The sequence below is a fragment of the Martes martes genome (genome assembly GCF_963455335.1).
Source record: "Martes martes genome assembly, chromosome: 5".
In the NCBI taxonomy this organism is placed as follows: Eukaryota; Metazoa; Chordata; class Mammalia; order Carnivora; family Mustelidae; genus Martes; species Martes martes.
The window spans coordinates 32622878-32645189 of record NC_137892.1 but is presented as its reverse complement, the minus strand read 5'-3'; the positions used below and the strand labels follow the sequence as shown (position 1 = coordinate 32645189).

The 22312-nt window shown below is 40.8% G+C and overlaps 2 protein-coding genes across 2 annotated transcripts; both read right to left on the bottom strand.

Moving 5' to 3' along the window:
* Positions 1 to 248: 248 nt before the first annotated feature.
* Positions 249 to 2374, bottom strand: SPMIP10 (sperm microtubule inner protein 10; the record flags this gene model as incomplete). The annotated part of the gene is made up of 3 exons (XM_080804972.1): positions 2277 to 2374; positions 1645 to 1753; positions 249 to 458 (listed from the first exon to the last, which is right to left on the bottom strand). The coding sequence occupies exons 1-3, from the start codon at positions 2360 to 2362 to the stop codon at positions 249 to 251; spliced, it is 405 nt and encodes a 134-aa protein (XP_080661098.1). The 5' UTR covers positions 2363 to 2374.
* Positions 2375 to 5868: 3494 nt separating this feature from the next.
* Positions 5869 to 21822, bottom strand: PHAX (phosphorylated adaptor for RNA export). The gene is made up of 5 exons (XM_080803584.1): positions 21696 to 21822; positions 18602 to 19215; positions 16407 to 16527; positions 12448 to 12531; positions 5869 to 6917 (listed from the first exon to the last, which is right to left on the bottom strand). Exons 1-5 carry the CDS (start codon positions 21789 to 21791, stop codon positions 6648 to 6650), a joined length of 1185 nt encoding a protein of 394 aa, XP_080659710.1. The 5' UTR covers positions 21792 to 21822; the 3' UTR covers positions 5869 to 6647.
* Between the last annotated feature and the right edge of the window lie 490 nt (positions 21823 to 22312).

Here is a 22312-nt window from a genome sequence, read left to right as displayed (position 1 = left end):
CATCAGTTAAATGGAGTGAAATTAATTTCAGTGAGAGTTTGCCTTGCTCCCCGCCCTTCATCTCCAATGTTCTCAGAGCCTGTTTGCTTTCAGAAACTTTCATAATGGATGAAGAGTACAATTGACTTTTATTTTAGCCTTTAAAAAAGGTGAGTCTGTAGGTGAAATACAATTGTGCACCAGGCTTAAATTTGTTGGGAGAAAAAGAGATTGGGGTTGAAATATCCTGATACTTTATTTTTCCATCCTTAGACCAGTCTCCTCCTGAAGCCGTGGGAGATCACAGTGCTTTGGTATCTGGAGAGCGGGGAATGCAGAGGCATATCTGCAATTTTTATTTCTGGTGGGCCTTTCTTCAAGACAACTGCCCGATCTTCCCCATGGCAAAGCCTTTCGCTGTGATTCAAAAACAGAGAGTCTTCTAGAGGACCAGCGTGGATCCCACACACTTCTGCGTGCTAAGGGTGGAAAAAAAAATCCCACTTTAAATCACGCCAAACAGCACTGGATTAGGGGAAGATGGAGATTCCCCAATAGTTTTTCCTAACTACCCCTGTTGAGAAGGAAGGTCTAGGGTGCCCAGGTGGCTCAGTCAGTTAAGCACCCGACTCCTGGTTTTCAGCTCAGGTCATGGGCGCAGAGTCTTGTGGTTCGGCCCTGTGATGAGCTCTCCACTGAGCTCACACTGTGGAGTCTGCTTGTCCTTTTCCCTCCCCCGCATTCCCTGAGCACATGTGCTCTTTCTCTCTCTCTCAAATAAATAAATAGATAAATAAAATCTTTTAAAAAAGGAAAAGTCTAGTGGACAGAGCATTGTAACATCCCTTTTTAATTTTTATTTTATTCTTGTTTAGATTTTTGTTTATTGTTTATTTGAGAGAGAGAGAGCACAAGCAGGAGAGGGAAGGGGCAGAAGGAGAGAGAGAAGCAGGCAGCCCCATGCGGGGCTCCGTCCAAGGACCCTGGGATCATGACCTGAGCCGAAGGCAGATGCTTAACCCACTGAGCCACCCAGGTGCCCCTAAGTTAATTCTTAATTGCGAGTTGCCATTATGTGAGAAAGGTAGATAAAGAGTTCTGAAATCTTTGGGTATATCTTTTTTAAGTTCGTCTTTGGGCTCGAATATTTGAATAGATGTTGCTATTTAACTCTTCCTTGGAAGTTTATGTGAAAATGCATCAAATAGTTTATAGTTTTTGTCAAACAATTGAATGGTGGTTACCAGGGCCTAGAGAGAGGGTGAAATGGGGAGACATAGGTCAAAGGCACACACTTTCAGTTATAAGACCAAATTCTGAAGCTGTCATGTTCAACCTAGTAACTATAGTTAATAATACAGTATTGTATACTCAAAAGTTGCAGAGAGTAAATCTTAAGCTCACGGGAAGAAAAAATGAGTTAACACTGTGAGGGGATGAATGTGTTAATTATCTTGATCCTGGTAACTATTCTACAATGTGTACGCTTATCAAAGTTATCACATTTTCCACTTTAAATACATACATTTATTATACCCAATAAAGCTGGAAAAAATAAATATAAATTTAAACATAGCTTTTGTATTGTTACATTTTACTCATAGATATATTAAACTATACTATTTAACTATGAATTTTTCATTATGAACATGTATAGGAAAATACCTTCAGATTCACATTCCTGAATTTCATGTTTTCTTTCCAAGGCATAACGTAACGCCTTGGGATCATCCCTTGTTTTAATGAAAATCGTGGCAAATGAACCTCATTAAACCTGAAGTTTAGGAAGGCAGGAAGAAAGGATATCTGGTGAGTTCAATATAATTGTTTTAGCATTATTCGTGTGCTATGTCTTATGACGTTGGGTTTCCCCCCTCCCCCAGCTGCAGGACAGAGAGCTATGGCATTGTTTGAGGGTCATCTAATAATGAACCCATCAAAACTCCAAGTATCACCAAGATCAAGAATCCGGCCTGGATATCTGCACCTTCAACTGCATGCCGACCTTTACAACTTGCTTGCAGTGTTCATTTAAGCTGATACTAAGGAAGAATGCAACACACCCTGATTTGGCCCAGGCCCACCTATGGCCTAAAGAAGTCTCTGACCAGCCACAAACAGCTTCTGAATTTAGTACCTGCTTTATACTCAGGGCAGACTTGCTTTCCCTGCCCACTCATTGTTTCCCTCTGGAACATCAAGCACAAAATATTTGTCCTCATCTGTGTCACTCCCAGAGGGCAAACAAAACAAAACAGAACACAAAACCCCCAAACCCAGAACCCTTAAGTCCTCACTTATTAGAAGGCTTATATGAACTCTCATCACAGCAACTGTTGGCAAGCTTAGGTAAGATAGGACAAGGGTCTTTCCCTGAAGCCATCACTGCCAGCAGGGACAGACTTCTTTTCTAGAACTTCACTGACTTGCTCCTCTAATTATGATGACATTGTTGCCACAGACAGAACACTGTCTTGCTAACTTCATAGCAACCCAGAGCAGTTACATTAGCAGGTGATTAAGAACCCAGGGCTGAGGGGCGCCTGGTGGGTTCAGTCAGTCAAGCATCTATCTGCCTTTGGCTCAGGTCATGATCCTGGAGTTCTGGGATGGAGCCCCACATTGGGCTCCCTGCTTGGCGGGGAGACTGCTTCTCCCTCTCCCTCTGCTTGCTGCTCCCCCTGCTTATGTACATGCTTATTCTCTGTCAAATAAATAATAAAATCCTTAAAAAAAAAAAAAGTAGAGCTTAAAGGGTGCCTGGCTGGCTCAGTTGAAAGAGCGCGTGATTCTTGATCTTGGGGTCATGAGTTCAAGCCCCATGTGGGCTGTAGAGATTAAATAAATAAAAGTTAAAAGCATATATTTTTTTAAAATGTGGAGCTTAGAGCTATCTTTTGTGTATTTTTTTTCAGTACCCCATGACTAAAAAAACATCATTCTTATCATGAACAATTAAGATGAGAATGTTTGCAGACATGTTACAAATTTGACACAAACATGCTAGATAACATTTTGGACTATGCAATTATTCACAAAGTAGCCCTTCATATAAACATTCTGTACTTGTCCTTGGCTAATTGTCCTATTTATATACTGCATATGGTGAGTATGTCTCATTTATGTTTCACCATCTATTGCTTAGACACACCTTTAAGAGCGGAAATCAAATATATTTAAACCTAAAACCAATCCAACCCCTTTTATCCCCTAGGATTTGAGTTATAATGCAGAGTATTTGAGATTATAAAAACTCATTTTAATACAGGGAGTGTGTCTTTACAAGTGAGAATGACACATCGCCATGAGAGATGGAGGGATATTAGTGTCAATCCCATAGGCAGCAAGTACAAAGAAGTTAGGCTGAGCAGCAAATATTACTGCCAAATGCAGTTTGGTGAGAGTGTTAACTGAATATATACCTAACAATAGTTTGAAGAGACATTTGTTTCCTTTTTTTTTTTTTTAAGTAATCTCTCTCCCAATGTGGGGCTTGAACTCACAGATCCGGGGAGCAAGAGTCGCAGTGCTCTACCAAGTGAGCCAGCCAGGAGTCCCTGGATAGAGATTTCTAGATTTAGATGAGCAGAAAGGTTTACAGAAGAGTAATTTTAATAGATAAAAATGTAAAGAACCTTAAAAACTGAAGGGCTGGGGAGGACTCCAGGCTCTGGGATGTGCCACATTAGGACCCTCACTCCTTTCAGACCAGGTTTTCTTGCTTCTGGAGCATGTCTTAGAGCAGAAGACCATGAACTCCCAAACTCTGCAGTCTTGAGAGGACACACCACCTCCCCCAGCAGGTTGTAGAGGTCCACCATCAGTCATGTGAAGCATTTTTAGGCAAAAAATACAGAAAAATGTTCAGAGATGTGGAGAAAATCCTTCAGGGGATTTGGCCATGGGTGGGCACACAGCTCTATGGGGAGCTGATGGTGAGTGAGGACGAAAGCAGCCAGGTCACCCACAAGTGCTTTGAGTTGACTAAGGAGTGGATGGGTAGCTCCTCAGCGGAGGGAGTGGCCAAGATGTTTTTTTTTTTTTTTTTTAAAGATTTGATTTATTTATTTGACAGACAGAGATCACAAGTAGGCAGAGAGGCAGGAAGAGAGGAAGGGAAGCAGGCTCCCCATTGAGCAGAGAGCCCGATGCGGGGCTCGATCCTAGAACCCTGGGATCATGACCTGAGCCGAAGGCAGAGGCTTTAACCCACTGTGCCACCCAGGCACCCTCAAGATGCTATTTTAAAGAGAAAACATCCCAGTGAGATTCTTTTTCATACATCTACTCCTAGTCCTGCTGTGGCCTGGACGCTGAAGACAGGATAATGGGGCAGCTAAAGCCATCAGCCAACAGCGGTATCCAGGTCTCGGTGCTTGTTTTTCCAGACTGCTCTCAGTGGAGCTCACAGGGCTCCAGGAGGTGTCTCTGCTTCCTACCCTGGCATTGCCACCTCAAGATACTGACCCTGAATTGGATCTCTTCTGTGAGGTTTAAGGCAGTTCTTTCACTTATGATTAAAGCCATCTGGGACACATTGAAAATCCCTCGGAACATTGGGCATCAATCCCTGCAGCATATGCTGCAAGATGTGCTGCTCTGCAGAATTATTTTGATGGATGTTTGTTATTTAGATATTTTCAAAACATGAGTACCTGTCAGTAGAAGTGCAGGATAAGCATCCAAGATATATTGATAATAAAACGTAATAGATTACTAAGAAGCAAAACAAAACACCTCAAGTGTTGGTTTCTATTTAACATTAGGAAATAATCCTAATGTAATCCAGAAATCCATGGTTTCCAAGTTGTAAGGCAACAACTACTGGTGAAAATGAACCAGGGGGCACTGGGTGGCTCAGTCTGTTAAGCATCTGCCTTTGGCTCAGGTCATGATTCCAGGGTCCTGGGACCCAGCCCCACGTTGGCTTCCTGCTGAGCAGCAAGTCTGCTTCTGCCTCTCCCTCTGCCCTTCCACTCCTGCTCTCTCACTTGTGCTCACTCTCTCAAATAAAGATAAAATCTTAAAAAGAAAAAGAACCAGGATGGACTATTTAGTGAAGATGAAGTAACCTCAGATGTTAATGCCCTTCAAAAACTTTAAATTTTACTAGAAAATTTAATAGTTACACAAATGTATGGCATTTGAGGTGCCAGTTAGCAGCGACTGGGTGGCTCAGTCAGTTAAGCATCTGCCTTCGGCTCAGGTCATGACCTCAGGGTCCTGAAATGCAGTCCCACTTCAAGTTCCCCGCTTAGTGGGAGTCTGCTTCTCATTCTCTGTGTCTCCCCCTCACCTGCATGCCCGTTTGTGCTCTTACTCTCTCGCTCAAATCAATAAAATCATTAAAAAAAAAAACACCAAAGCAGCAGTTACCTGAATGTTATCTTTCTCAATGTATTACACCTTTAAAATTACCTCTCGTGAATAACCTCGGAACAATATTCAGTTCTCTATTTAAAATACTTTCTTCCCTTGGTTATAGCAATTTCATGCAAGAATATCCGAGATTAAAAAAATAGTCACTTGAGGGACACCTGGCTGGCTCAGTCAGAGGAGCATGAGACTCGTGATCTTGGGATCTTGAGTTCGAGACCCAGGATGGGTATAAAGATAACTCAAATAAATCAATCTTAACAACAAAAAAAAGGTCACTTGAAGCGCATTAAGGACTGCCCAAAATCTAATTTTCTTTTTGCATTCTTTACGAATAAAAAGCAACCAATAACCATTTTCCTCTTCTTTTCCCACTTATACCCTTAGATCCAACTTCAATGACTATGTATTCCAGAAACTACAGAAAGACTTTAAGTACTCTTTGTAAAGAAGTTTATAACTGCTTCCTACAGATTTTTGCTCAATTTACTTTATAAACCATAGTCAACACTTAGAACACCTTAACTACCTTTATTTCCTTCAATAAAAGTGAGTAATTCCACACTTCAGGCAGATGTAACATTTTTAATACCCAACTTCCTTAACATAAGGTAAAACAGTCTTAGGCAAGCAACCACTGTGAATTTTTTAAATGTCCATAGTAACTACACAGGTATGGATCACATTCAGTATTTAGTGTATGACTGCATAATTAGAAAGAAGTGAAAAACAAAGTTAAGAACCAATACTTCTTTTGAAAAGCTTCTGATGTTAATTTACTTCTGGACAAATAAGTGGTTAAGAGCCATCAGTATAAACCCATTTTTAGTCTCTATTCTTAAAACTGCCTATAAGTTCTTAGAACAAAGAAAAACTAAATTTGAATGCATTCATAACAGCTTAACAATGTATGTGCCTTATTAGGATCTTTTAATGGAATGTTTTGAAACCAATCATAATTCACTGCCTAACTCAGAAAAAGAAAACAAATTTTTGAATGGCATGTTACAATGACCAGGACAAAAGTAATTATCAGCTAGTAATAACTGACACATGCAACAGATAGAGAAATTAAATCCTCTGCTATATATACCTGTAAGTATTTTGTCAGACATGAGAAACGTTTCTATCAATAACATTTATCTCCCCCCAGATTTAACTTTATTTTAAACAAGAGAACAGTTCTTTCTCTCCGGATTTTTATATGTATCAGTGCAAAGTAAAACAAAGCAACTTCAGTAGAAATGGCTTATTACAAGGTTATTCTAAAAAGGCTTATTCCTTCAAATGTACTAAAAGATGTCCAAATCGTGCGAATGATCAACCTCGATGGCTTCCTCTGCGTCCAGCTTTGTCTCTCCGTGGCCTTCCTGCGGCTCGTCGAGAGAGGCCAGAGCCTCATTCGTATCACTTGCAAAAGTTTCTCGTGATGTATCATCATCTTCTTGAAAATTTAGATTTTTAATAGCTTGTTTCATCTTTTTTCCCAACACTTGTGTTCTCCTCTTTCTGGCAGCCTTTTTATTTTCATACTCCTTTTGATTTTCAATGTAGAAAATGTCCTACAATAAAAGAACGACTTGAAGTAAAAACTGCTATGTACTGAACGTTTATTAGAAGGCAAGCCCTTGGGACGCCTGGGTGGCTCAGTTGGTTAAGCGGCTGCCTTCGGCTCAGGTCAGATCCCAGCGTCCTGGGATCGAGTCCCACATCGGGCTCCTTGCTCAGCAGGGAGCCTGCTTCTCCCTCTGCCTCTGCCTGCCTCTCTGTCTGCCTGTGCTCACTCTCTCTGATAAATAAATAAAATCTTAAAAAAAAAAAAAAAAAAAAAAAAAAAAAAGAAGGCAAGCCCTTCCTTTACGTTATCTTCATTATCTTCATTTCTCACAGAAAACAAGCAAATATTATTAGACTGATAGGACACAGAGTGCAAGAAAGCAGGGAAGCCCCCACTGCAACCAGAGGATGAAGTTTTAATTCACACTGAACCCCATGCCAGCTCTGGGGTGCACGCTTAGTCAACCATCACATACCACCTCTATAGCGACAGGTTTCCTAAATGAGAAGATACGGTAGAAAAATCACTTTGTTCAGGATTTAAATAAAATATGATCTGTCCCAACCAAACAGAAGTCTTTGGAATAAGGGTTTACTAACTTTGAAATGGCATCGTAACCACACGTGACTGCACATGCTAAGAAACCAAGCCAGGCCCAACGGGTGTGACTAAGTATGATCATGTAACCTACACAATGGAAAAAATCTATCCCTTAAAAAAAAGTTACTGTAATTAGCATGGAGAATGTAAATCTGTCAAAAACTTACATCATGAAGCATAAAACTGATATAATCAGCATTGGGATGTATTCCAGGATGTTAGAAAAGGGACTTTGTAACAGAAAAATAGGAGACTGTTAGTACAGGGATTCTCCACCAGGGGATCTGAAACCTCAGCTTGCTACCTGCTGGGCGCTCTGCTCTGTGCAGGGCAGGAGGGTGAGCAGCATGCCGGGCCTCTCCCCAACAGCACAGACCTCCTCCATCCCCCAACTGAGACAATCAAACACATCTCCAGGTGTTGCCCAACGTCCTCCAAGAGGCAAAACTGCCAGTGGATGATACCTGCCAAAGTGCAAAATACGTTTCATTCAACTACTACGTGGGAAAACATAAAAGGACATCTGGAAACCTTGACACAGAGAGAGAAGTGTAGTTTCAGAGGCTGCAAAAAGAAAAGTAGGCCAGGGATCTAAAGAGAAGGCCAAAAATGACTATGCTAAAACAGAGAAGGTTCAAAGATTTAAAAGAGAAGTTAGGATAGGCAGGACACCCTACGACCTTCTGGGAAGAGACTATTAAAAGCTATAACTAAGTCACTCCCTATTATACTCTTCAAGTCCACAAATCACAAATCCTTTCTTGTTTATAAAAAGCACTATGGAGGATGGTGAAATAAAGGAAGCCCTCTCCTAATATTTGTGATCGTTTCAAGCGGCACAGAGAACTAGCAGAGGAAGGAGCCCTGAAATTAAGGGAACAAGGGAAAGCGTCAGAAGTTGAATGCTTTGATGGAAAAAAGGAATAAAAGCATCTGCCAAGAAATGACAAGACTGGGGGTGGAGAAGGAGGGTACAGGTGTAAGAAGTGGAAGGACAAAAGGAAAAGTGACTTCAGATAGGTATCATTTACTGAATGAGCACATTTATATGCCAGATACTGTGCTAAGGATTCTTCATTCTCAACAGAACCTTATGCAGTGCGTATTATCCCTGTTTTCAGATGAGGAAAGTGACAGTGCCCACTTTGGCAGCACACACACTAAAATCAGATGAGAAAAGGAAGGCACAAGACTGTATAGCCAACATATGAAGGTATAAAGTGTAGGCTCATATATCAATTCTCCAAATTCACATTCTTAAAACCCATTGTTTACATGGAAGTGTGGTAATTCACAATTTTTTCAAGACTCTACTTACCTGCCAAGGGGAGAGATAAAAAGAAGCTGTGAGGGGAAGTATTTCCATTTCATGGGAAAGCACATCCAAGCGACTCAGAAAAAACAATTCTAAGTAGTATGATGCTTAGGAACACTAAAATTATAAAGTTTCCCTTTTGCCCCCAAATACATTAAAAACGACATTCCATAGGTTATGAATGTGACAGAAAAATGGGGCAACGGCCCACAGAAATGCTGTTGTAACCTGTTGTTAATGTTGTTACAACAAATGCAGACAACAGATAATCTGAGAGTTCTTTTGTCCTCCCTTCCCTATCTACCTGCATAGAATTAATTTTACAAATTAAGAACCTAAATGCTATACCATTTGCAGAAGGAGACCAGTACAGCTGAGCTTTTTAAAAGTATAGTAAATTAAGTTTTAACTGCTCTTAATCTTTTTTTCTCTCACGAACTTTGTATTTTCCAAAACAAAACTTAAACAACTGAAAACCAAAACAAAATGGCGTCACATACCAAAACGAAATCAAATAAAAAAACTGCAAACAAGCCCACTTACTCCATTCAGTTCTGGCTTCTAATGATTAGCATTATAGTGATCACAACAGTAATTGTAACATTACCATTTAGATGATCTGAAATCACCTATGATGAAATTCTATTCGCTTTAGGTTTTTTCCTCTAATAACAAAAGGACTCAACCCATGCACATGCAGAAAATTTGGAAAAACACAGAAATATCTTAAAAGCCAAAACACTTATAATCCCCTGGAGCAGACCAAATCACTGGTAACTCTTTGGTGTTTTACCTATCAATTTAATTGTCTCATGCCTCTGTTACAAATTTGTGTTCTACCTTTTTAAAAAATTCGGTATTAGTTCATTTTTCTCCTTTTCTTAAAAATGCTTCACAAAAATAAAGGATACAGCATAATCATTTTAAAAATGTCCCTCTTGGTCAACACTCCTCTATTATTAGATATTTCAAATGTTTCTGCTTGTTGTTATAATGCAATGTTTCTGTAACTTAACATAAGCTACTAACATTAAAATCTCCTTCCCCATTGCCAAGATGTAATTCAGTGAAAACAACCAGTTTCAAGTCAGTATTCTGTGCAATCCCAGGGAGATCATTTTTATCACTTTTCATGTGCATTCCATGGTAACATCTACTTTGATAGAACCTGGTACAGATTAAGTCCTATAAATATTTGGCCCAGTGCTGGGGACATGGTGAATAAATGTTATTTTTTTCTCTTCTAATTGTTGAAATTGTTTATCCAAAGTTTAGTTACCTACAAGAAGTTTTTCCAGATATCACTTTATTTAATCCTTTAAGATCTCCATTCAATAGGCAGGACAGTCCCCACTTTATAAAAGAGAAAATTAAGGCTGAGGGAGATTAAGTGATCTGCTCATAGTCACATAATTACTAACTAGCAAAATTAGATTAAAACCCAGATTTTGAGTATTAAAAAATTCTTTTTATCACATTGTGCTATTTCTCTGACATTTTCCTGTCAAACCATGTTTAATGGTACTTAGAAGCATGTTTCTTCTCAGTATACACCTTCTGTCAGAGATTACACGGGGGGAGGAGGGAGAACATAAGCTATACACTCTGTTCTACTACTCAATAGGTGTGCTCCTGAGGAAAATTACATCGTTACAAATTTATCAAGGTCATTGCTCCAATTAGGAAAAAAGGCAGTGATGGACAAAAGATTTAAAATGTGCAATAACAGAAACATTTCCTATAGGAATTTCAACAATAGATTTAAAAAAAATAACTGGAAGTGGACAGCCAGAAACTGGAAAAAAAAAATCTAATACTGAGCTTACATAAAATAAACTCACAAGGAAAGGCAGCTCAACAAGTGGCTTTTATTTATGTCTTGATTAGCATTATAAATGGCTCAAGGGCATTCCTCCAACCTGTATTACCCACTGTTATGATAAAGAGACTATAAAGCTGCTCAAATACAGTATCTGCGTTGCCTAAGTACCATCTCTTTCCTACACAAGAAGCAAGCTCTCCATCTTGATCCTACCAGCTAAATGTAATCATGTTCCTTAATTAACAATTAAAAGACAGGGGCACCTGGGTGGCTCAGGTCATGATCCCAGGGTCCTGGCATCCGGCTCTCTGCTCAGCAGGGAGCCTGCTTCCTCCTCTCTCTCTGCCTGCTTCTCTGCCTACCTGTGATCTGTCAAATAAACGAATAAAAAACCTTAAAAAAAAAAACAAAAAACCAAAAGAAATTCTGAGGGGCGCCTGGGTGGCTCAGTCATTAAGTGTCTGCCTTCAGTTCAGGTCATGATCCCAGTGTCCTGGGATTGAGCCCCCACATGGGGCTCCCTGCTCAGTGGGGAACCTGCTTTCCCTCTCCCACTCCCACTGCTCATGTTCCTAATCTCACTGTCTGTCTCTCTCTCTCTCTCTCTCTCTGTCAAATAAATAAATAAATAAAATCTTTAAAATAAAATAAAATAAAAGATAAATTCTGAGCTGTAAAAATCTCACATTGTAAAAGAACTCCCATATAGGACATTCAGTAACGCAAAAATGATTAATACTTAAGAGCCTAGATTCTAGGGGTGCCTGGGTGGTTCAGTTGTTAAGCGTCTGCCTTTGGCTCAGGTCATGATCCCAAGGCCCTCAGACTGAGCCCAACATCAGGCTCCCCGCTTGGTGAGAAGCCTGCTTCTCCCTCTCCTGCTTCCTCTGCTTGTGTTCCCCCTCTCACTGCGTCTCTCTCTGTCAAATGAATAAAATTAAAAATAAATTTTTTTTAATTAAAAAAAGAAGAGCCAGATTGGCAGGGTGGAGGAGCCTAGATTCTAGTTAATAAGAACTACTGGAGACAGAGGAATGAATGAAACAAATCCATGAGGAGACAATGACCAGAATGTGGTTATGTTCTATAAAAGACCACCTCAGACTCTTCTAAAGGTCTAAATCACAAAAGAAAATGTGGAGTTAAAATAAGGAAAAGAGATACAGTGGAAATCTAGACAGGATCCTGGTTTGGAGGAGGGAAAAAAGGCAGAAAATACATTCTTGGGACAATTCAGGAAATTCGAATATGATCAAGATGTTAGCTGGTACTGTGAAACTATTCTTTCTCTTAGGTGAAGCTTGGTAGGAAACTGTCCTTACTACTGACAGATGCTTACTGAAATAATTAGGGCTGAGTGTCACGATGTTCTCTACTTATTACCAAATAGTACAGAAAAACAACTGTAAGATAAGAATCTCAAATTCTTGAGATTAACAACCCCTAAATGTTAGTGTAGGAAATTCATCCTATTCCTTCATCTATTCTGCATGTTTGAAATTTTTCATTAATAAAAAGTTGTAGAAGGGTAGAAAATACATTCTAAAAAGACCAGTAATTACGTGCTCAAAGACCAGGAAAACAACACAAAGGAAATTGTGACCTTGGCTTGGAAAGGGAAGAAGAGGAGGCAGAGTTTATAAAAGCACGTGTTTTACTTGAAATGAGACAATGACAGAATTGGTCAATTTAAGGCAGACCAGGTGATAGGGATTAGGAGAATATGCAGCTAGAACCCAAGCAGAAGTAAAATTATGATAGATTTTAAAAGTCAAGGAAGGACACTATAATTTTTACCTTAATTTGTTCCTCGCTGATACTAGGAGTATTTTTCAGGAGATTCAGGAAAACTCCACCTGGTGTTCTTCTTCGACTACCATTCTACGAAGAGAAAGAGAAAAATGATACTGTGTAGACTGTTCCTATGAATGGCTTAAAGCATCTTTTAAACAGAAAGGTACCTAAGGAAAGAAAAAGATCTACCCTGATCACCACAGTTTAACTGCAATGTCTTCCTCTCTTCTGCACACCTCCATGAGATCTATTTCTTTTATCACAGCACTTATCATTTGCTAACATACCTGAAGATGTATTTATTCTTTATACATTGTCTCCCTCCCACCCCCACCTACAGGGTAAGATTGCTCTGTTTACAACAGTGCCTAGTACACAGCAATAAATAATCGTACAAGAAAAATGTACGGCTCAGTTGTTTAAGTGTCTGCCTTCAGGTCAGGTGATGATCTCAGGGTCCTGGGATTGAGCCCTACATCAAGCCCCCGCTCTGTGGTGAGTCTGCTTCTCCCTCTCCCTCTGCCCCTCACCTCATTTTTTTTTTTTTTGAAGATTTTATTTATTTGAGAGAGATAGAGAGCACAAGTAGGCAGAGCAGCACGCAGAGGAGAGAAGAAGGAGGCTCTCTGCTGAGCAGGGAGCCCGACATGGGGCTCGATCCCAGGACCCTGGGATCATGACCTGAGCCAAAGGCAGCAGCTTAACTGACTGAACCACCCAGGCGCCTCCAAATAAAACCTTTAAAAAAGAAAAAAAGAAAACTGTCCATTAAAAGAAAGTGAATTTGGACTTGCATCTTTCCAATAACCAGTAGATTTTCACTAGCTCACTCAATACAAACTTTTATTACTACAGTATTAAGATATTAATGAATCTATAACTTTGGGGTCAACTAAACAAAAATCCAAGTACCTCAGCAGTGACAAACAAGGGTGCCAGTACATTCATGATTATTGTAATTTGTTTTGTTGTCAAGTTCTATTTGACTTCTGAAATCTATATTCACATGCTATTCCCTCAGCTGATGCTATCAATTCTAACTGGTTTCTTTTCTCTCCACCTTCACAGCATATTAGTGATTCATTCTCATGTGATATTACCATTCAGATTCACGAAGAACAAATAAGAAGGAGCCATTCAAGCTTCATCCTCACCATGCGGTGAAAGCTGAATTAAATGAGATCTCCAGAACCATACGGGGAAAAGTACCACTGCCTGTGATCCGGCCCTAACCAGAGTAGTGCTCTTTCTGCCATTCTCAAGCAGTAAAGTGTTTCTTACTTCACATCTGTCAGAATGGCTAGTAACAAGACAAAAGGAAATAACAAAGATTAGTGAGAATGTGGAGAAAAGGGAATTTTTGAGCACTGTTGGTGGGAATGTAAACTGGTAGAGCAAGTATGGGAAACGGTGTGGAGGTTCTTAAAAAAATTCAAAATAGAAATACCGTATGATTCAGCAATTCCACTGCTGGGTATTCACCCAAAGAAAACAAAAACACTAATTTGAAAGGACATATGGACCCCTATGTTTACTACAGTATTATTTAAGACAGCCAAAATGGGGCGCCTAGGTGACTCAGTCATTAAGTGTCTGCCTTTGGCTCAGGTCATAATCCCAGGGTCCTGGGATCAAGCCTAGCAATGGGCTCCCTGCTTAGCAGGAAGCCTGCTTTTCCCTCTCCCACTGCCCCCTGCCTGTATTCTGTCTCTTCCTGTCTCTACACCAAATAAATAAAATCTTAAAAAAAATAATAAAATTTTAAAATAATAAAATAGCGAAAATATGAAAGCAACCTCAATGTCCAATGATGAGTAAAGATGATATATAACTCTTATCTCTATATATGATGAAACATCACTTGACTATAAAAAAGTATGAAATCCTGTCATTCACATCATGGATGGACACAGAGGATATAATCCTAAGTAAGTCAGAAAGAACAAGCCAGATTACTTCATTAATATGTGGAATCTAAAAACCAAAACAAACCTGTTTACCAAAAAACCATAAAAAGACTCAAAAATAGAGAACAAACTAGTGGTGGCCAGAGGGGTAGAGGGTGGGGGAATGGACAAAACAGGTGAAAGGCATACCTTAACAGGTACAAATCTCCAGTGACAATAAAGTCACAGGATGGAAAGTACAGCATGGGGAATATAATCAGTAATACTAACTTTGGGGCACCTGGGTGACTCACCTGGTTAAGCATCTGCCTTATTTCGGCTCGGGTCATGATCCTGGGGTCCTGGGATCGGGCCCGGGGTCCTGGAATTGGGCCCAGAGTCGGGCTTCCTGACCATGAGGGAGTCTGCTTCTCCCTCTGCCCCTCCCCATCGCTCATGTTCACTCTCTCAATTAAATAAATAAAATCTTAAAAAAATATATTGTAATAACTTCATATAGAGACAGCTGGTAACTATGCTCACATGGTGAGCATTTTGTAATGTTTGTAATTGTCAAATCACTATGTTGTACAGTTAAAATTATTTTTGTATGGTAACTATACTTCAGTTAAAATAACAAAAAACAAAACAGTAAAGTTTAAAGAAAAACAATTACTAAAGTGTTTCTCAAAAAAATAAAAAATAAAGGGGCGCCTGGGTGGCTCAGTGGGTTAAAGCCTCTGCCTTCGGCTCAGGTCATGATCCCAGGGTCCTGGGATCGAGCCCCGCATGGGCTCTCTGCTCAGCAGGGAGCCTGCTTCCTCCTCTCTCTCTGCCTGCCTCTCTGCCTACTTGTGATCTCTGTCTGTCAAATGAATAAATAAAATCTTAAATAAATAAATAAATAAATAAATAAATTAAGTGTTTCTCAAGTTTTTTTCACTGTTGCTTCCCCTACCCTGAGGAGCCTTTGCAGAGTTTTTCCTACCCACCCCACCATCTATGGAACTTTAATACTCACCGATACACTGTACATCTACCCATGTTTTATACATATATATGTGTTTTCAGGGTTTCTTTTTTTTGGCCCCAAGACCAATATTTAAGAATGCACGAATTAAACGAACCCAAAACAACATGTCTGTTCATCACTGCCAACTAAGAGCTGGTACACTGTGATATTTTATGTATATCATCTTGTCTCATCCTGTCCCCAATTTGCACCTGAGAGAAAGAAGCTCTGAGAAGTCAAATAATTTAGCCACATCTCACACGTAGGAAGTTGTAGACCCAGAATTCAAAACAAGGTATCCCAAATTCTAAAACCTGTATTCTTAAAAATTTGAGTTTCCAAGTTCCCTCCAGACTGTTTTCTTAAAATTTCAGCCCCTATTCTCAATGAATCCTATAAGAGATGTGTTGTTGACTGCACACTAACAGAATACAACTTATGTATGGTTTTTGTAAGGAAAGTAGTAATTGCAAAAACTAACTACACATAATTTTTAAATTCAGTTTCTTAAAATTTGAGCCACACTGTAATATACTGATAAGAGATCCAACAATCAGAAACAAGTTTATTGGGGCACATGGGTGGCTCAGTGGGTTAAAGCCTCTGTCTTCACCTCAGGTCATGATTCCAGGGTCCTGGGATCACGTTCAGCATCGGGCTCTCTGCTCAGCGGGGAGCCTGCTTCCTCCTCTCACTCTGCTTATCTCTCTGCCTACTTGTGATCTGTCTGTCAAATAAATACATAAAATCTTAAAAAAAAAAAAAAAGAAACAAGTTTATTTTATTAAAAAAAAAAAAATCACATGAGGGGCGCCTGGGTGGCTCAGTGGGTTGGAGCCTCTCCCTCTGGCTCAGGTCACGATCTCAGGGTCCTGGGATAGAGCCCCTCATCGGGCTCTCTACTCAGCAGGAAGTCTGCTTCCTCCTCTCTCTCTCTGCCTGCCTCTCTGCCTACTTGTGATCTCTGTCAAATAAATAAATAAAATCTTTAAAAAAAAAAAGAAAGAAAAAAAAATCACATGAAACACAATATAAAATGGAAACAGCAGAGCAGTAAGTCTTACCATTATAAAAAGGCCACCATTTTGTTCAACTTCAGCAGTTTCCATCAGAAGTTCAATTGCCTTTTTGTTCCCAATTATCCTCACTACTCGCATTATCAGATCTTTCTTTGGTTCCTGCAACCTGATAAGGAACAGAGTAAAATAATATTAATCTCTTTATTTGCTGTATAAAGTTGAAGAACTGTATCTTTGTCTCCAGTTTAATTCCCAAGTAGAATCAAAATCATATTCTGGTAACATCTGCTTTTTACAATCTTCAATATTTAACCTTAGAATCACTGACATGCCAACACTACCACCTTGGGTCAAAGAGACAGTAAACTCAAGATTCCATCTCAAGTCTCAGAACTGGCATTTTCATTTTACCTTAATGGATTACGGTGAATTTCATAATAAATGTGCACATCCAGCAAAAAAAGGTAAATCCATTCTTGTCAAAACCAGTAACAAACATACACTATGCTCTCAATTATCATGCCTACAAGTTAGTTCTCATAAATACAGAGATGTGTGGGAACTTTAAAGTGGATAGGATCTTTCTCTCAGTCTCTCTGCTTCAGAACAAAGGCCATAGCTAATATTAACTGATGACTTACCATGGGATGAGCACAATCCTAAAACCTTTGTATGCATTATCTCAGTTAATCACCTCAACAACCTTATGAACTAGGTACTTATTTTCATCTTACCACTGAGAGGGAAAAACACAGGAAACCTAACACTTCTCACATCATAGTCCACACTCCATAGAGATGAATGAGGATTAACATAGAAGTTCTACCAGTTCTCTAACTAGACCTGGTTTTCTTGCTCCTTCTCAACAAGACACAGTGAATTGTTGGAGAAAGAGCACTGGACTAGGAACAAAGCAACCAAGGTTTAGTTCCAAATCTGACACTTAAAACTGTGACTTTGGATAAGCCATATTAACTACTGGGTCTCAGTTTCCTTATCAGTAAAATGAAGGCTTTGGTTTACAAAATCTCTAAATTCTTTTCCAACAGTCAAATTCCAAGCTCACTCTATAGGTTACAAGTCCAGTATTAGCATTATTATTCTTGAACCATATCTGTTTTTAAATTTGTGACACTGTTCCTTAATACTTAGAGCTAAGAAAAGGTAAACAAAATCTGAACTTGTTGAAAATAAATTTACCATACACCAAGAAATTCTACTTCTACGTATTTACTCAGGAAAAATTAAAATACATGCTCTAATATCTGCATGTCAAAGCTCACAGAGCTTTTTTTTTTCATATCATGCTCATACAGCATGATGGTCAAAAAGTGAAATAGCAATACGGTTTGCATATGTATAAGTATTGATGCCTACTACAAAATGGACAACTCTCAAAAACATTACACACACAGACCACACACTGTATGATTCCATTATTATGAAATGTCCAGAAAATGCAAATTTATGCCAACAGAAAGTAGATTAGCAGTTATCTGGGATAGGAACAAAGAATAACTTTAGGGGAGCCTAGGTGGCTCAGTTGGTTAAGCGTCTGCCTTTGGCTCAGGTCATGATCCCAGGGTCCTGGGATGGAGCCCCACATGGGGGCTCCTTGTTCAGCAGGGAGCCTGCTTCTCCCTCCCGCTGCCCCTGCTTGTGTTCACAAGCGCTCTGTCAAATAAATAAATAAATAAATAAATAAATAAAAATCTTAAAAACAAAACAAAACAAAAAACCCAAAACCAAAACCTTTAAATGGGCATATGGTCATGATGGATCTTACAGGATGATTTTTTTTTTTTTAGGATGATGTTTTTTAAAAGTGATTTTTGGTGATATTCATAAAACTGATAAATTTACTAAAGAATCAACACCCAAGATGGGTGGATTTTATCATGTGTACAATATGCCTCAATGAAGTTATAAAAAGTCATGAATATTTGGAAACACTAAAAATAAGCAAAAGCAAAGCAAAAACCAAACACCCATGATTTAAAAACATATTCTTTGATCTAAAGAGCTCCAAAGCACTAAATGACAAAAATCATTAAGTGTTCATAAAAGCAAAAAAAAAAAAAAAAAGTTCATAAAAGTTTACAAAATTCATTATTTTTATCAGGCCTGTCCAAACTTAGGAAACACAAAGAAACATCATCCTTAATGCATTTGCAATTATTTCCTATAAACGGAAGATAGTTGGTCAAGTGCTCATTTGCAGGCCAAATTTTAATGCTCACCTGAAAGAAATTTCATCAGCTACTTTCTCTTGCGAATCGTCCTCTGTGATCTCATATCGGCCTTTATAGTCCATTTCTAATCTGTCCCCCAGTCTGTCTTTGACAGGTCGTTTCCGTTTGAGATGACCTTGCCCATTTTCCTCTTCCTTTGATCCCATTTTTTTGCCTCCATGCATATATTCATCTAGCTCTTTGTCTAATTCTTTTGTATGTTCTTGAGATTCCCTCCTAAGTTTCTTAGCAAGTAAATAATTGTAAGTCTCGGATTGTCTGCTTTTGTCAATAGTACCCTCCATTCCCAAGATACCAAGTTCAGTGGCCACTGCATCTTGATTCTGTTCTTGAAGCACAGCACCCCATATGTTGTTAACCTTCTTTCCTCCAGGAACAGGTGGTTTCTGGCTGCTCTGGCCAAACTGAAAAGGCTCTGGCTTCGGAAGTGGGTTAAAACATTTCTGTCGCTTGCGTTTCCAGAGGGAGCTATCATCATCTGAATCAGAAAAACTCTCTTCACTTGAATCCACACTTTTAACAGTCCGATAATGCGATACTGGCGCACATGGTGTTGCAGTACCCTGGAAGGGCCTCACTGCGCTGTCCCCACCTAGTGTTTTCTGCAAGTGAAAGGAAATACAATCAATTCCACCAAACACATTAAATCTACCCACCATGTGCCCACCATTATTTCGGGATTCAGCCAAACCACTGAAGCAGAACAATCCTCAATGAATCTCTGAAACCAACCCAGTCCCTTCTTTTCTAAAGTTCCACATGGAATTCGTCGATTTTTAAACTATTACAAATTCGTATTTCTAAAGCTAATACAGAACTTAGTTCTAAAGTCTCTTTCTAAAAAGCTATTTAATTTCCACATCAGAAGATTTTCAGTATTTGCAGTTATTGTCAGAATGTTTAAAAATGGCATGCACAATAACTTTGTAACAGTTGTGAAAATTAAAAGGAAACCTCACTAAACTGGAGTCAGGAAGCTTGAAGGGGGGGAGTTCTCAGGTCCTATCAGAGGAAAAGAACCGAGATTTCATCTCCCACAGGAAGAAGCCTATATCTTACTAACACAGCAGGAGGAAGATTTTCTTCTTGCCTGGCAACAGTCCAGCCAATAAGATTGTCCCAACTCAGCCAATGAAAAGCCATATACTTTATTTTTTTTTTCTTTTTAAAGATTTTATTTATTTATTTATTAGAAAGAGAGAGAGAGAGAAAGAGACAAGCAGGGGGAAGGGCAGAGACAGCAGCAGACTCCCTGTGGAGCAGGGAGCCCCAATGCAGGGCTTGATCCCAGAACCCTGGGATCATGACCTGAGCTGAAGGCAAATGCTTAACTGATGGAGCCACCCAGGCAACCCAAAAACCACTACTTTTAACTCCCAGTTTACTCCAGTGGACTTTTTTACAGCCCTTCTCAACTTCTCCCCTTCCTCTATAAAAGAGCATTTCTCTGTTTCCCACTTGTCTAATGGTTTTGCCCTAGCTTGCCTGTTCAGTTGTGATTCTCTGCTGTTCCAGAATAAATCCTTTTTTGCTGGTAAGATAACTGGTAGGTTTTATTTTAAAGGTTAACACAGTTGTTAACAGAGTATGTTCTCTTTCTTTCCAAGCATGTATTTCTTGCATTTGGACACAACCAAATTCCTTTATACAGTTTAGTGACCATACTCTTTTGAGATCAGATAGTAAACTCCTATGGGTAAGAATTAAAACTGTTAATTAAAACTGCACAGTCCATGGAATGAAGTTTACCAAGTCATGGGTCAATCTACGTAAAACCACCTGGAAAAGATTGAAAACCTAAACTGAAACCTTCATATCAATTTCCTAAGACATCTATATGCAAAAGGGAACACCTTGGGGCTTCTGGGTGGCTCAGTCAGTTAAGTATGGGACTCCTGATTTGGGCCCAGGTTATGATCTCAGAGTCGTGAAATCAAGCCTCACCTTGGGCTCCACCTCAGAACCTCAGCACTCAGCTTGGGATTCTCTCCGCCCCTTCCCCATCTCTCTCCCTAAAATAAATAAAATCTTATAAAAAAACAACAACCCACATTTGTGTTTTGTACTAAACGAAGGATTTGCTGAGCTCTCCAGTGTTCAGCACGATGGCTTATTACATATGATAGGTGATCAAGAAATATTTATTTTTAAAAAGGGGATCTTATTATTTGCTCTATTATGTGTTAGAAATGGTGGCAGGAGGGGGTGATTTAAGTCAATAAAGAGGCAATCTTCCCATCTTCAAATAACTACAGCATTTACGATTTATCAGTCATTACTGCTCACTGTGACTCACTGAATCCTTAAAGACACCCTATCAGTGGCGTACTTTTATGATTCTCATTATACAAATTGGGGCACTAGGCTAAAAACCCTGCCACTGGTCACACAGTGGAGGCGCCAGTTTTCGAACGCAGGCAGCCTGGCACAAAGCCTGCTCAAAGTGTCTGCGACTTAGCAGGCAATCAAGACAAACTCCCATTTAGAAAACGGAGAGATTAATGCAAAACCCGGTGCCACATTATTTCGTGGCGAAACTAGATCTGATGGGAATATGGAAAACCAGGCCCTTTAGCAAATGATGGACTTCATTCCCGGTTTTCAGTTTCCCTCTCTGATCAGGGCGAAAAGGAGCGCCAGAGGATGTTTCTGCCCTCCATCCCCTGGTTCTACATTTTCGGCATCATCTGCCGGGCCGGGACAACCTAACCAGGCTACCGTGGGGGGATACTCCGCAAGTTTAGAAAACCCAGAGCGGCACACTGCAGGCGGAGAAGAGCCGGCCGCACGCCAGCCAGCAGGAGGCCGCAAGCCTCGCCGCCCAGCTTGGCAACGAGATGCCAGGTCAGGGTTCGGACGGCCCGCCGTGGCGTCCCCGCCTAGCGCCTACCCCCGCCGCCGGGGCCCCCGGGGGACGCCCGGCCGGGGTCGCCCGGCCGCCGTTCATCCATCTAGCCGCCCGCCCCTTTTCGCAGTCATGGCTCTGCACGCCAGCCCCTCACCCGCCCCGCCGCCGGCCCCTCCTCGCAGCCCAGCCTGCGCGCTCCCGGCTCCGAACGACCCACCTGCCCTTTACACTCACCGGCACCTGCAGCGGCCTGTCGCTGGGTGCGACCGTCATGTCGGAATCCGAGTCGGAAAGCTGCCCATCTTCCATGTCGCCGGCGTCCTGCGCCATCTTCCCGCGGCGTGGCGCGGCGGGTCAGGAGAACACTTCCGGCGCGGCGGCGGGAAGGTCCGGCGGGCTGCGGCTGCTCGGGCGCCCCCGCGAGGGGAGTCGCTCCCGCCGCGACGGCCCGCGCGGGGCTTTCTCCTCACGCCTGGGTCCGCATTGACGAATACGCATAATCATGACAAACTGTGCACCACTTGCACCGCTCCGGGGGAAATGAACCTCCCGTTTCCCCAGCACTTCTGCGTGTTTTCTCCCCAACTTTCTTTTCGTGCCCACCTAAGGTTGTGCCCGGACAGCGGCCGTCGGGGATTCCTCCCTTGGCCTTGCCTTCCTCACCAAGATGCTCTGCGCAGGTCTTCTCGCTCCCACTCTTGCTCCTGCACGACCCACTCTTCTTGTAGCTCCTTGCAGAGCCTTTCAGACAGCACCTGAGGTCATTACCCTCCTCAGAACTTCCAGAGACTTCGCTCCGCACAGTAAGTTCCGAGTTCTCCGCCCGGCACACGCAGCCGTCTGTGTTGTGT

Bases quoted from the DNA above. Each gene is read 5' to 3' on its own strand.
- PHAX (XM_080803584.1), bottom strand. From the start codon at position 21,791: ATGGCGCAGGACGCCGGCGACATGGAAGATGGGCAGCTTTCCGACTCG. The intron at 16,528-18,601 runs GTGAGCATTAAA...GTTCCTTATCAG, and splicing joins GCTGATGAAATTTCTTTCAG to GTTGCAGGAACCAAAGAAAG. The intron at 12,532-16,406 runs GTAAGACTTACT...TTCTCTTCGTAG, and splicing joins ATGGTGGCCTTTTTATAATG to AATGGTAGTCGAAGAAGAAC.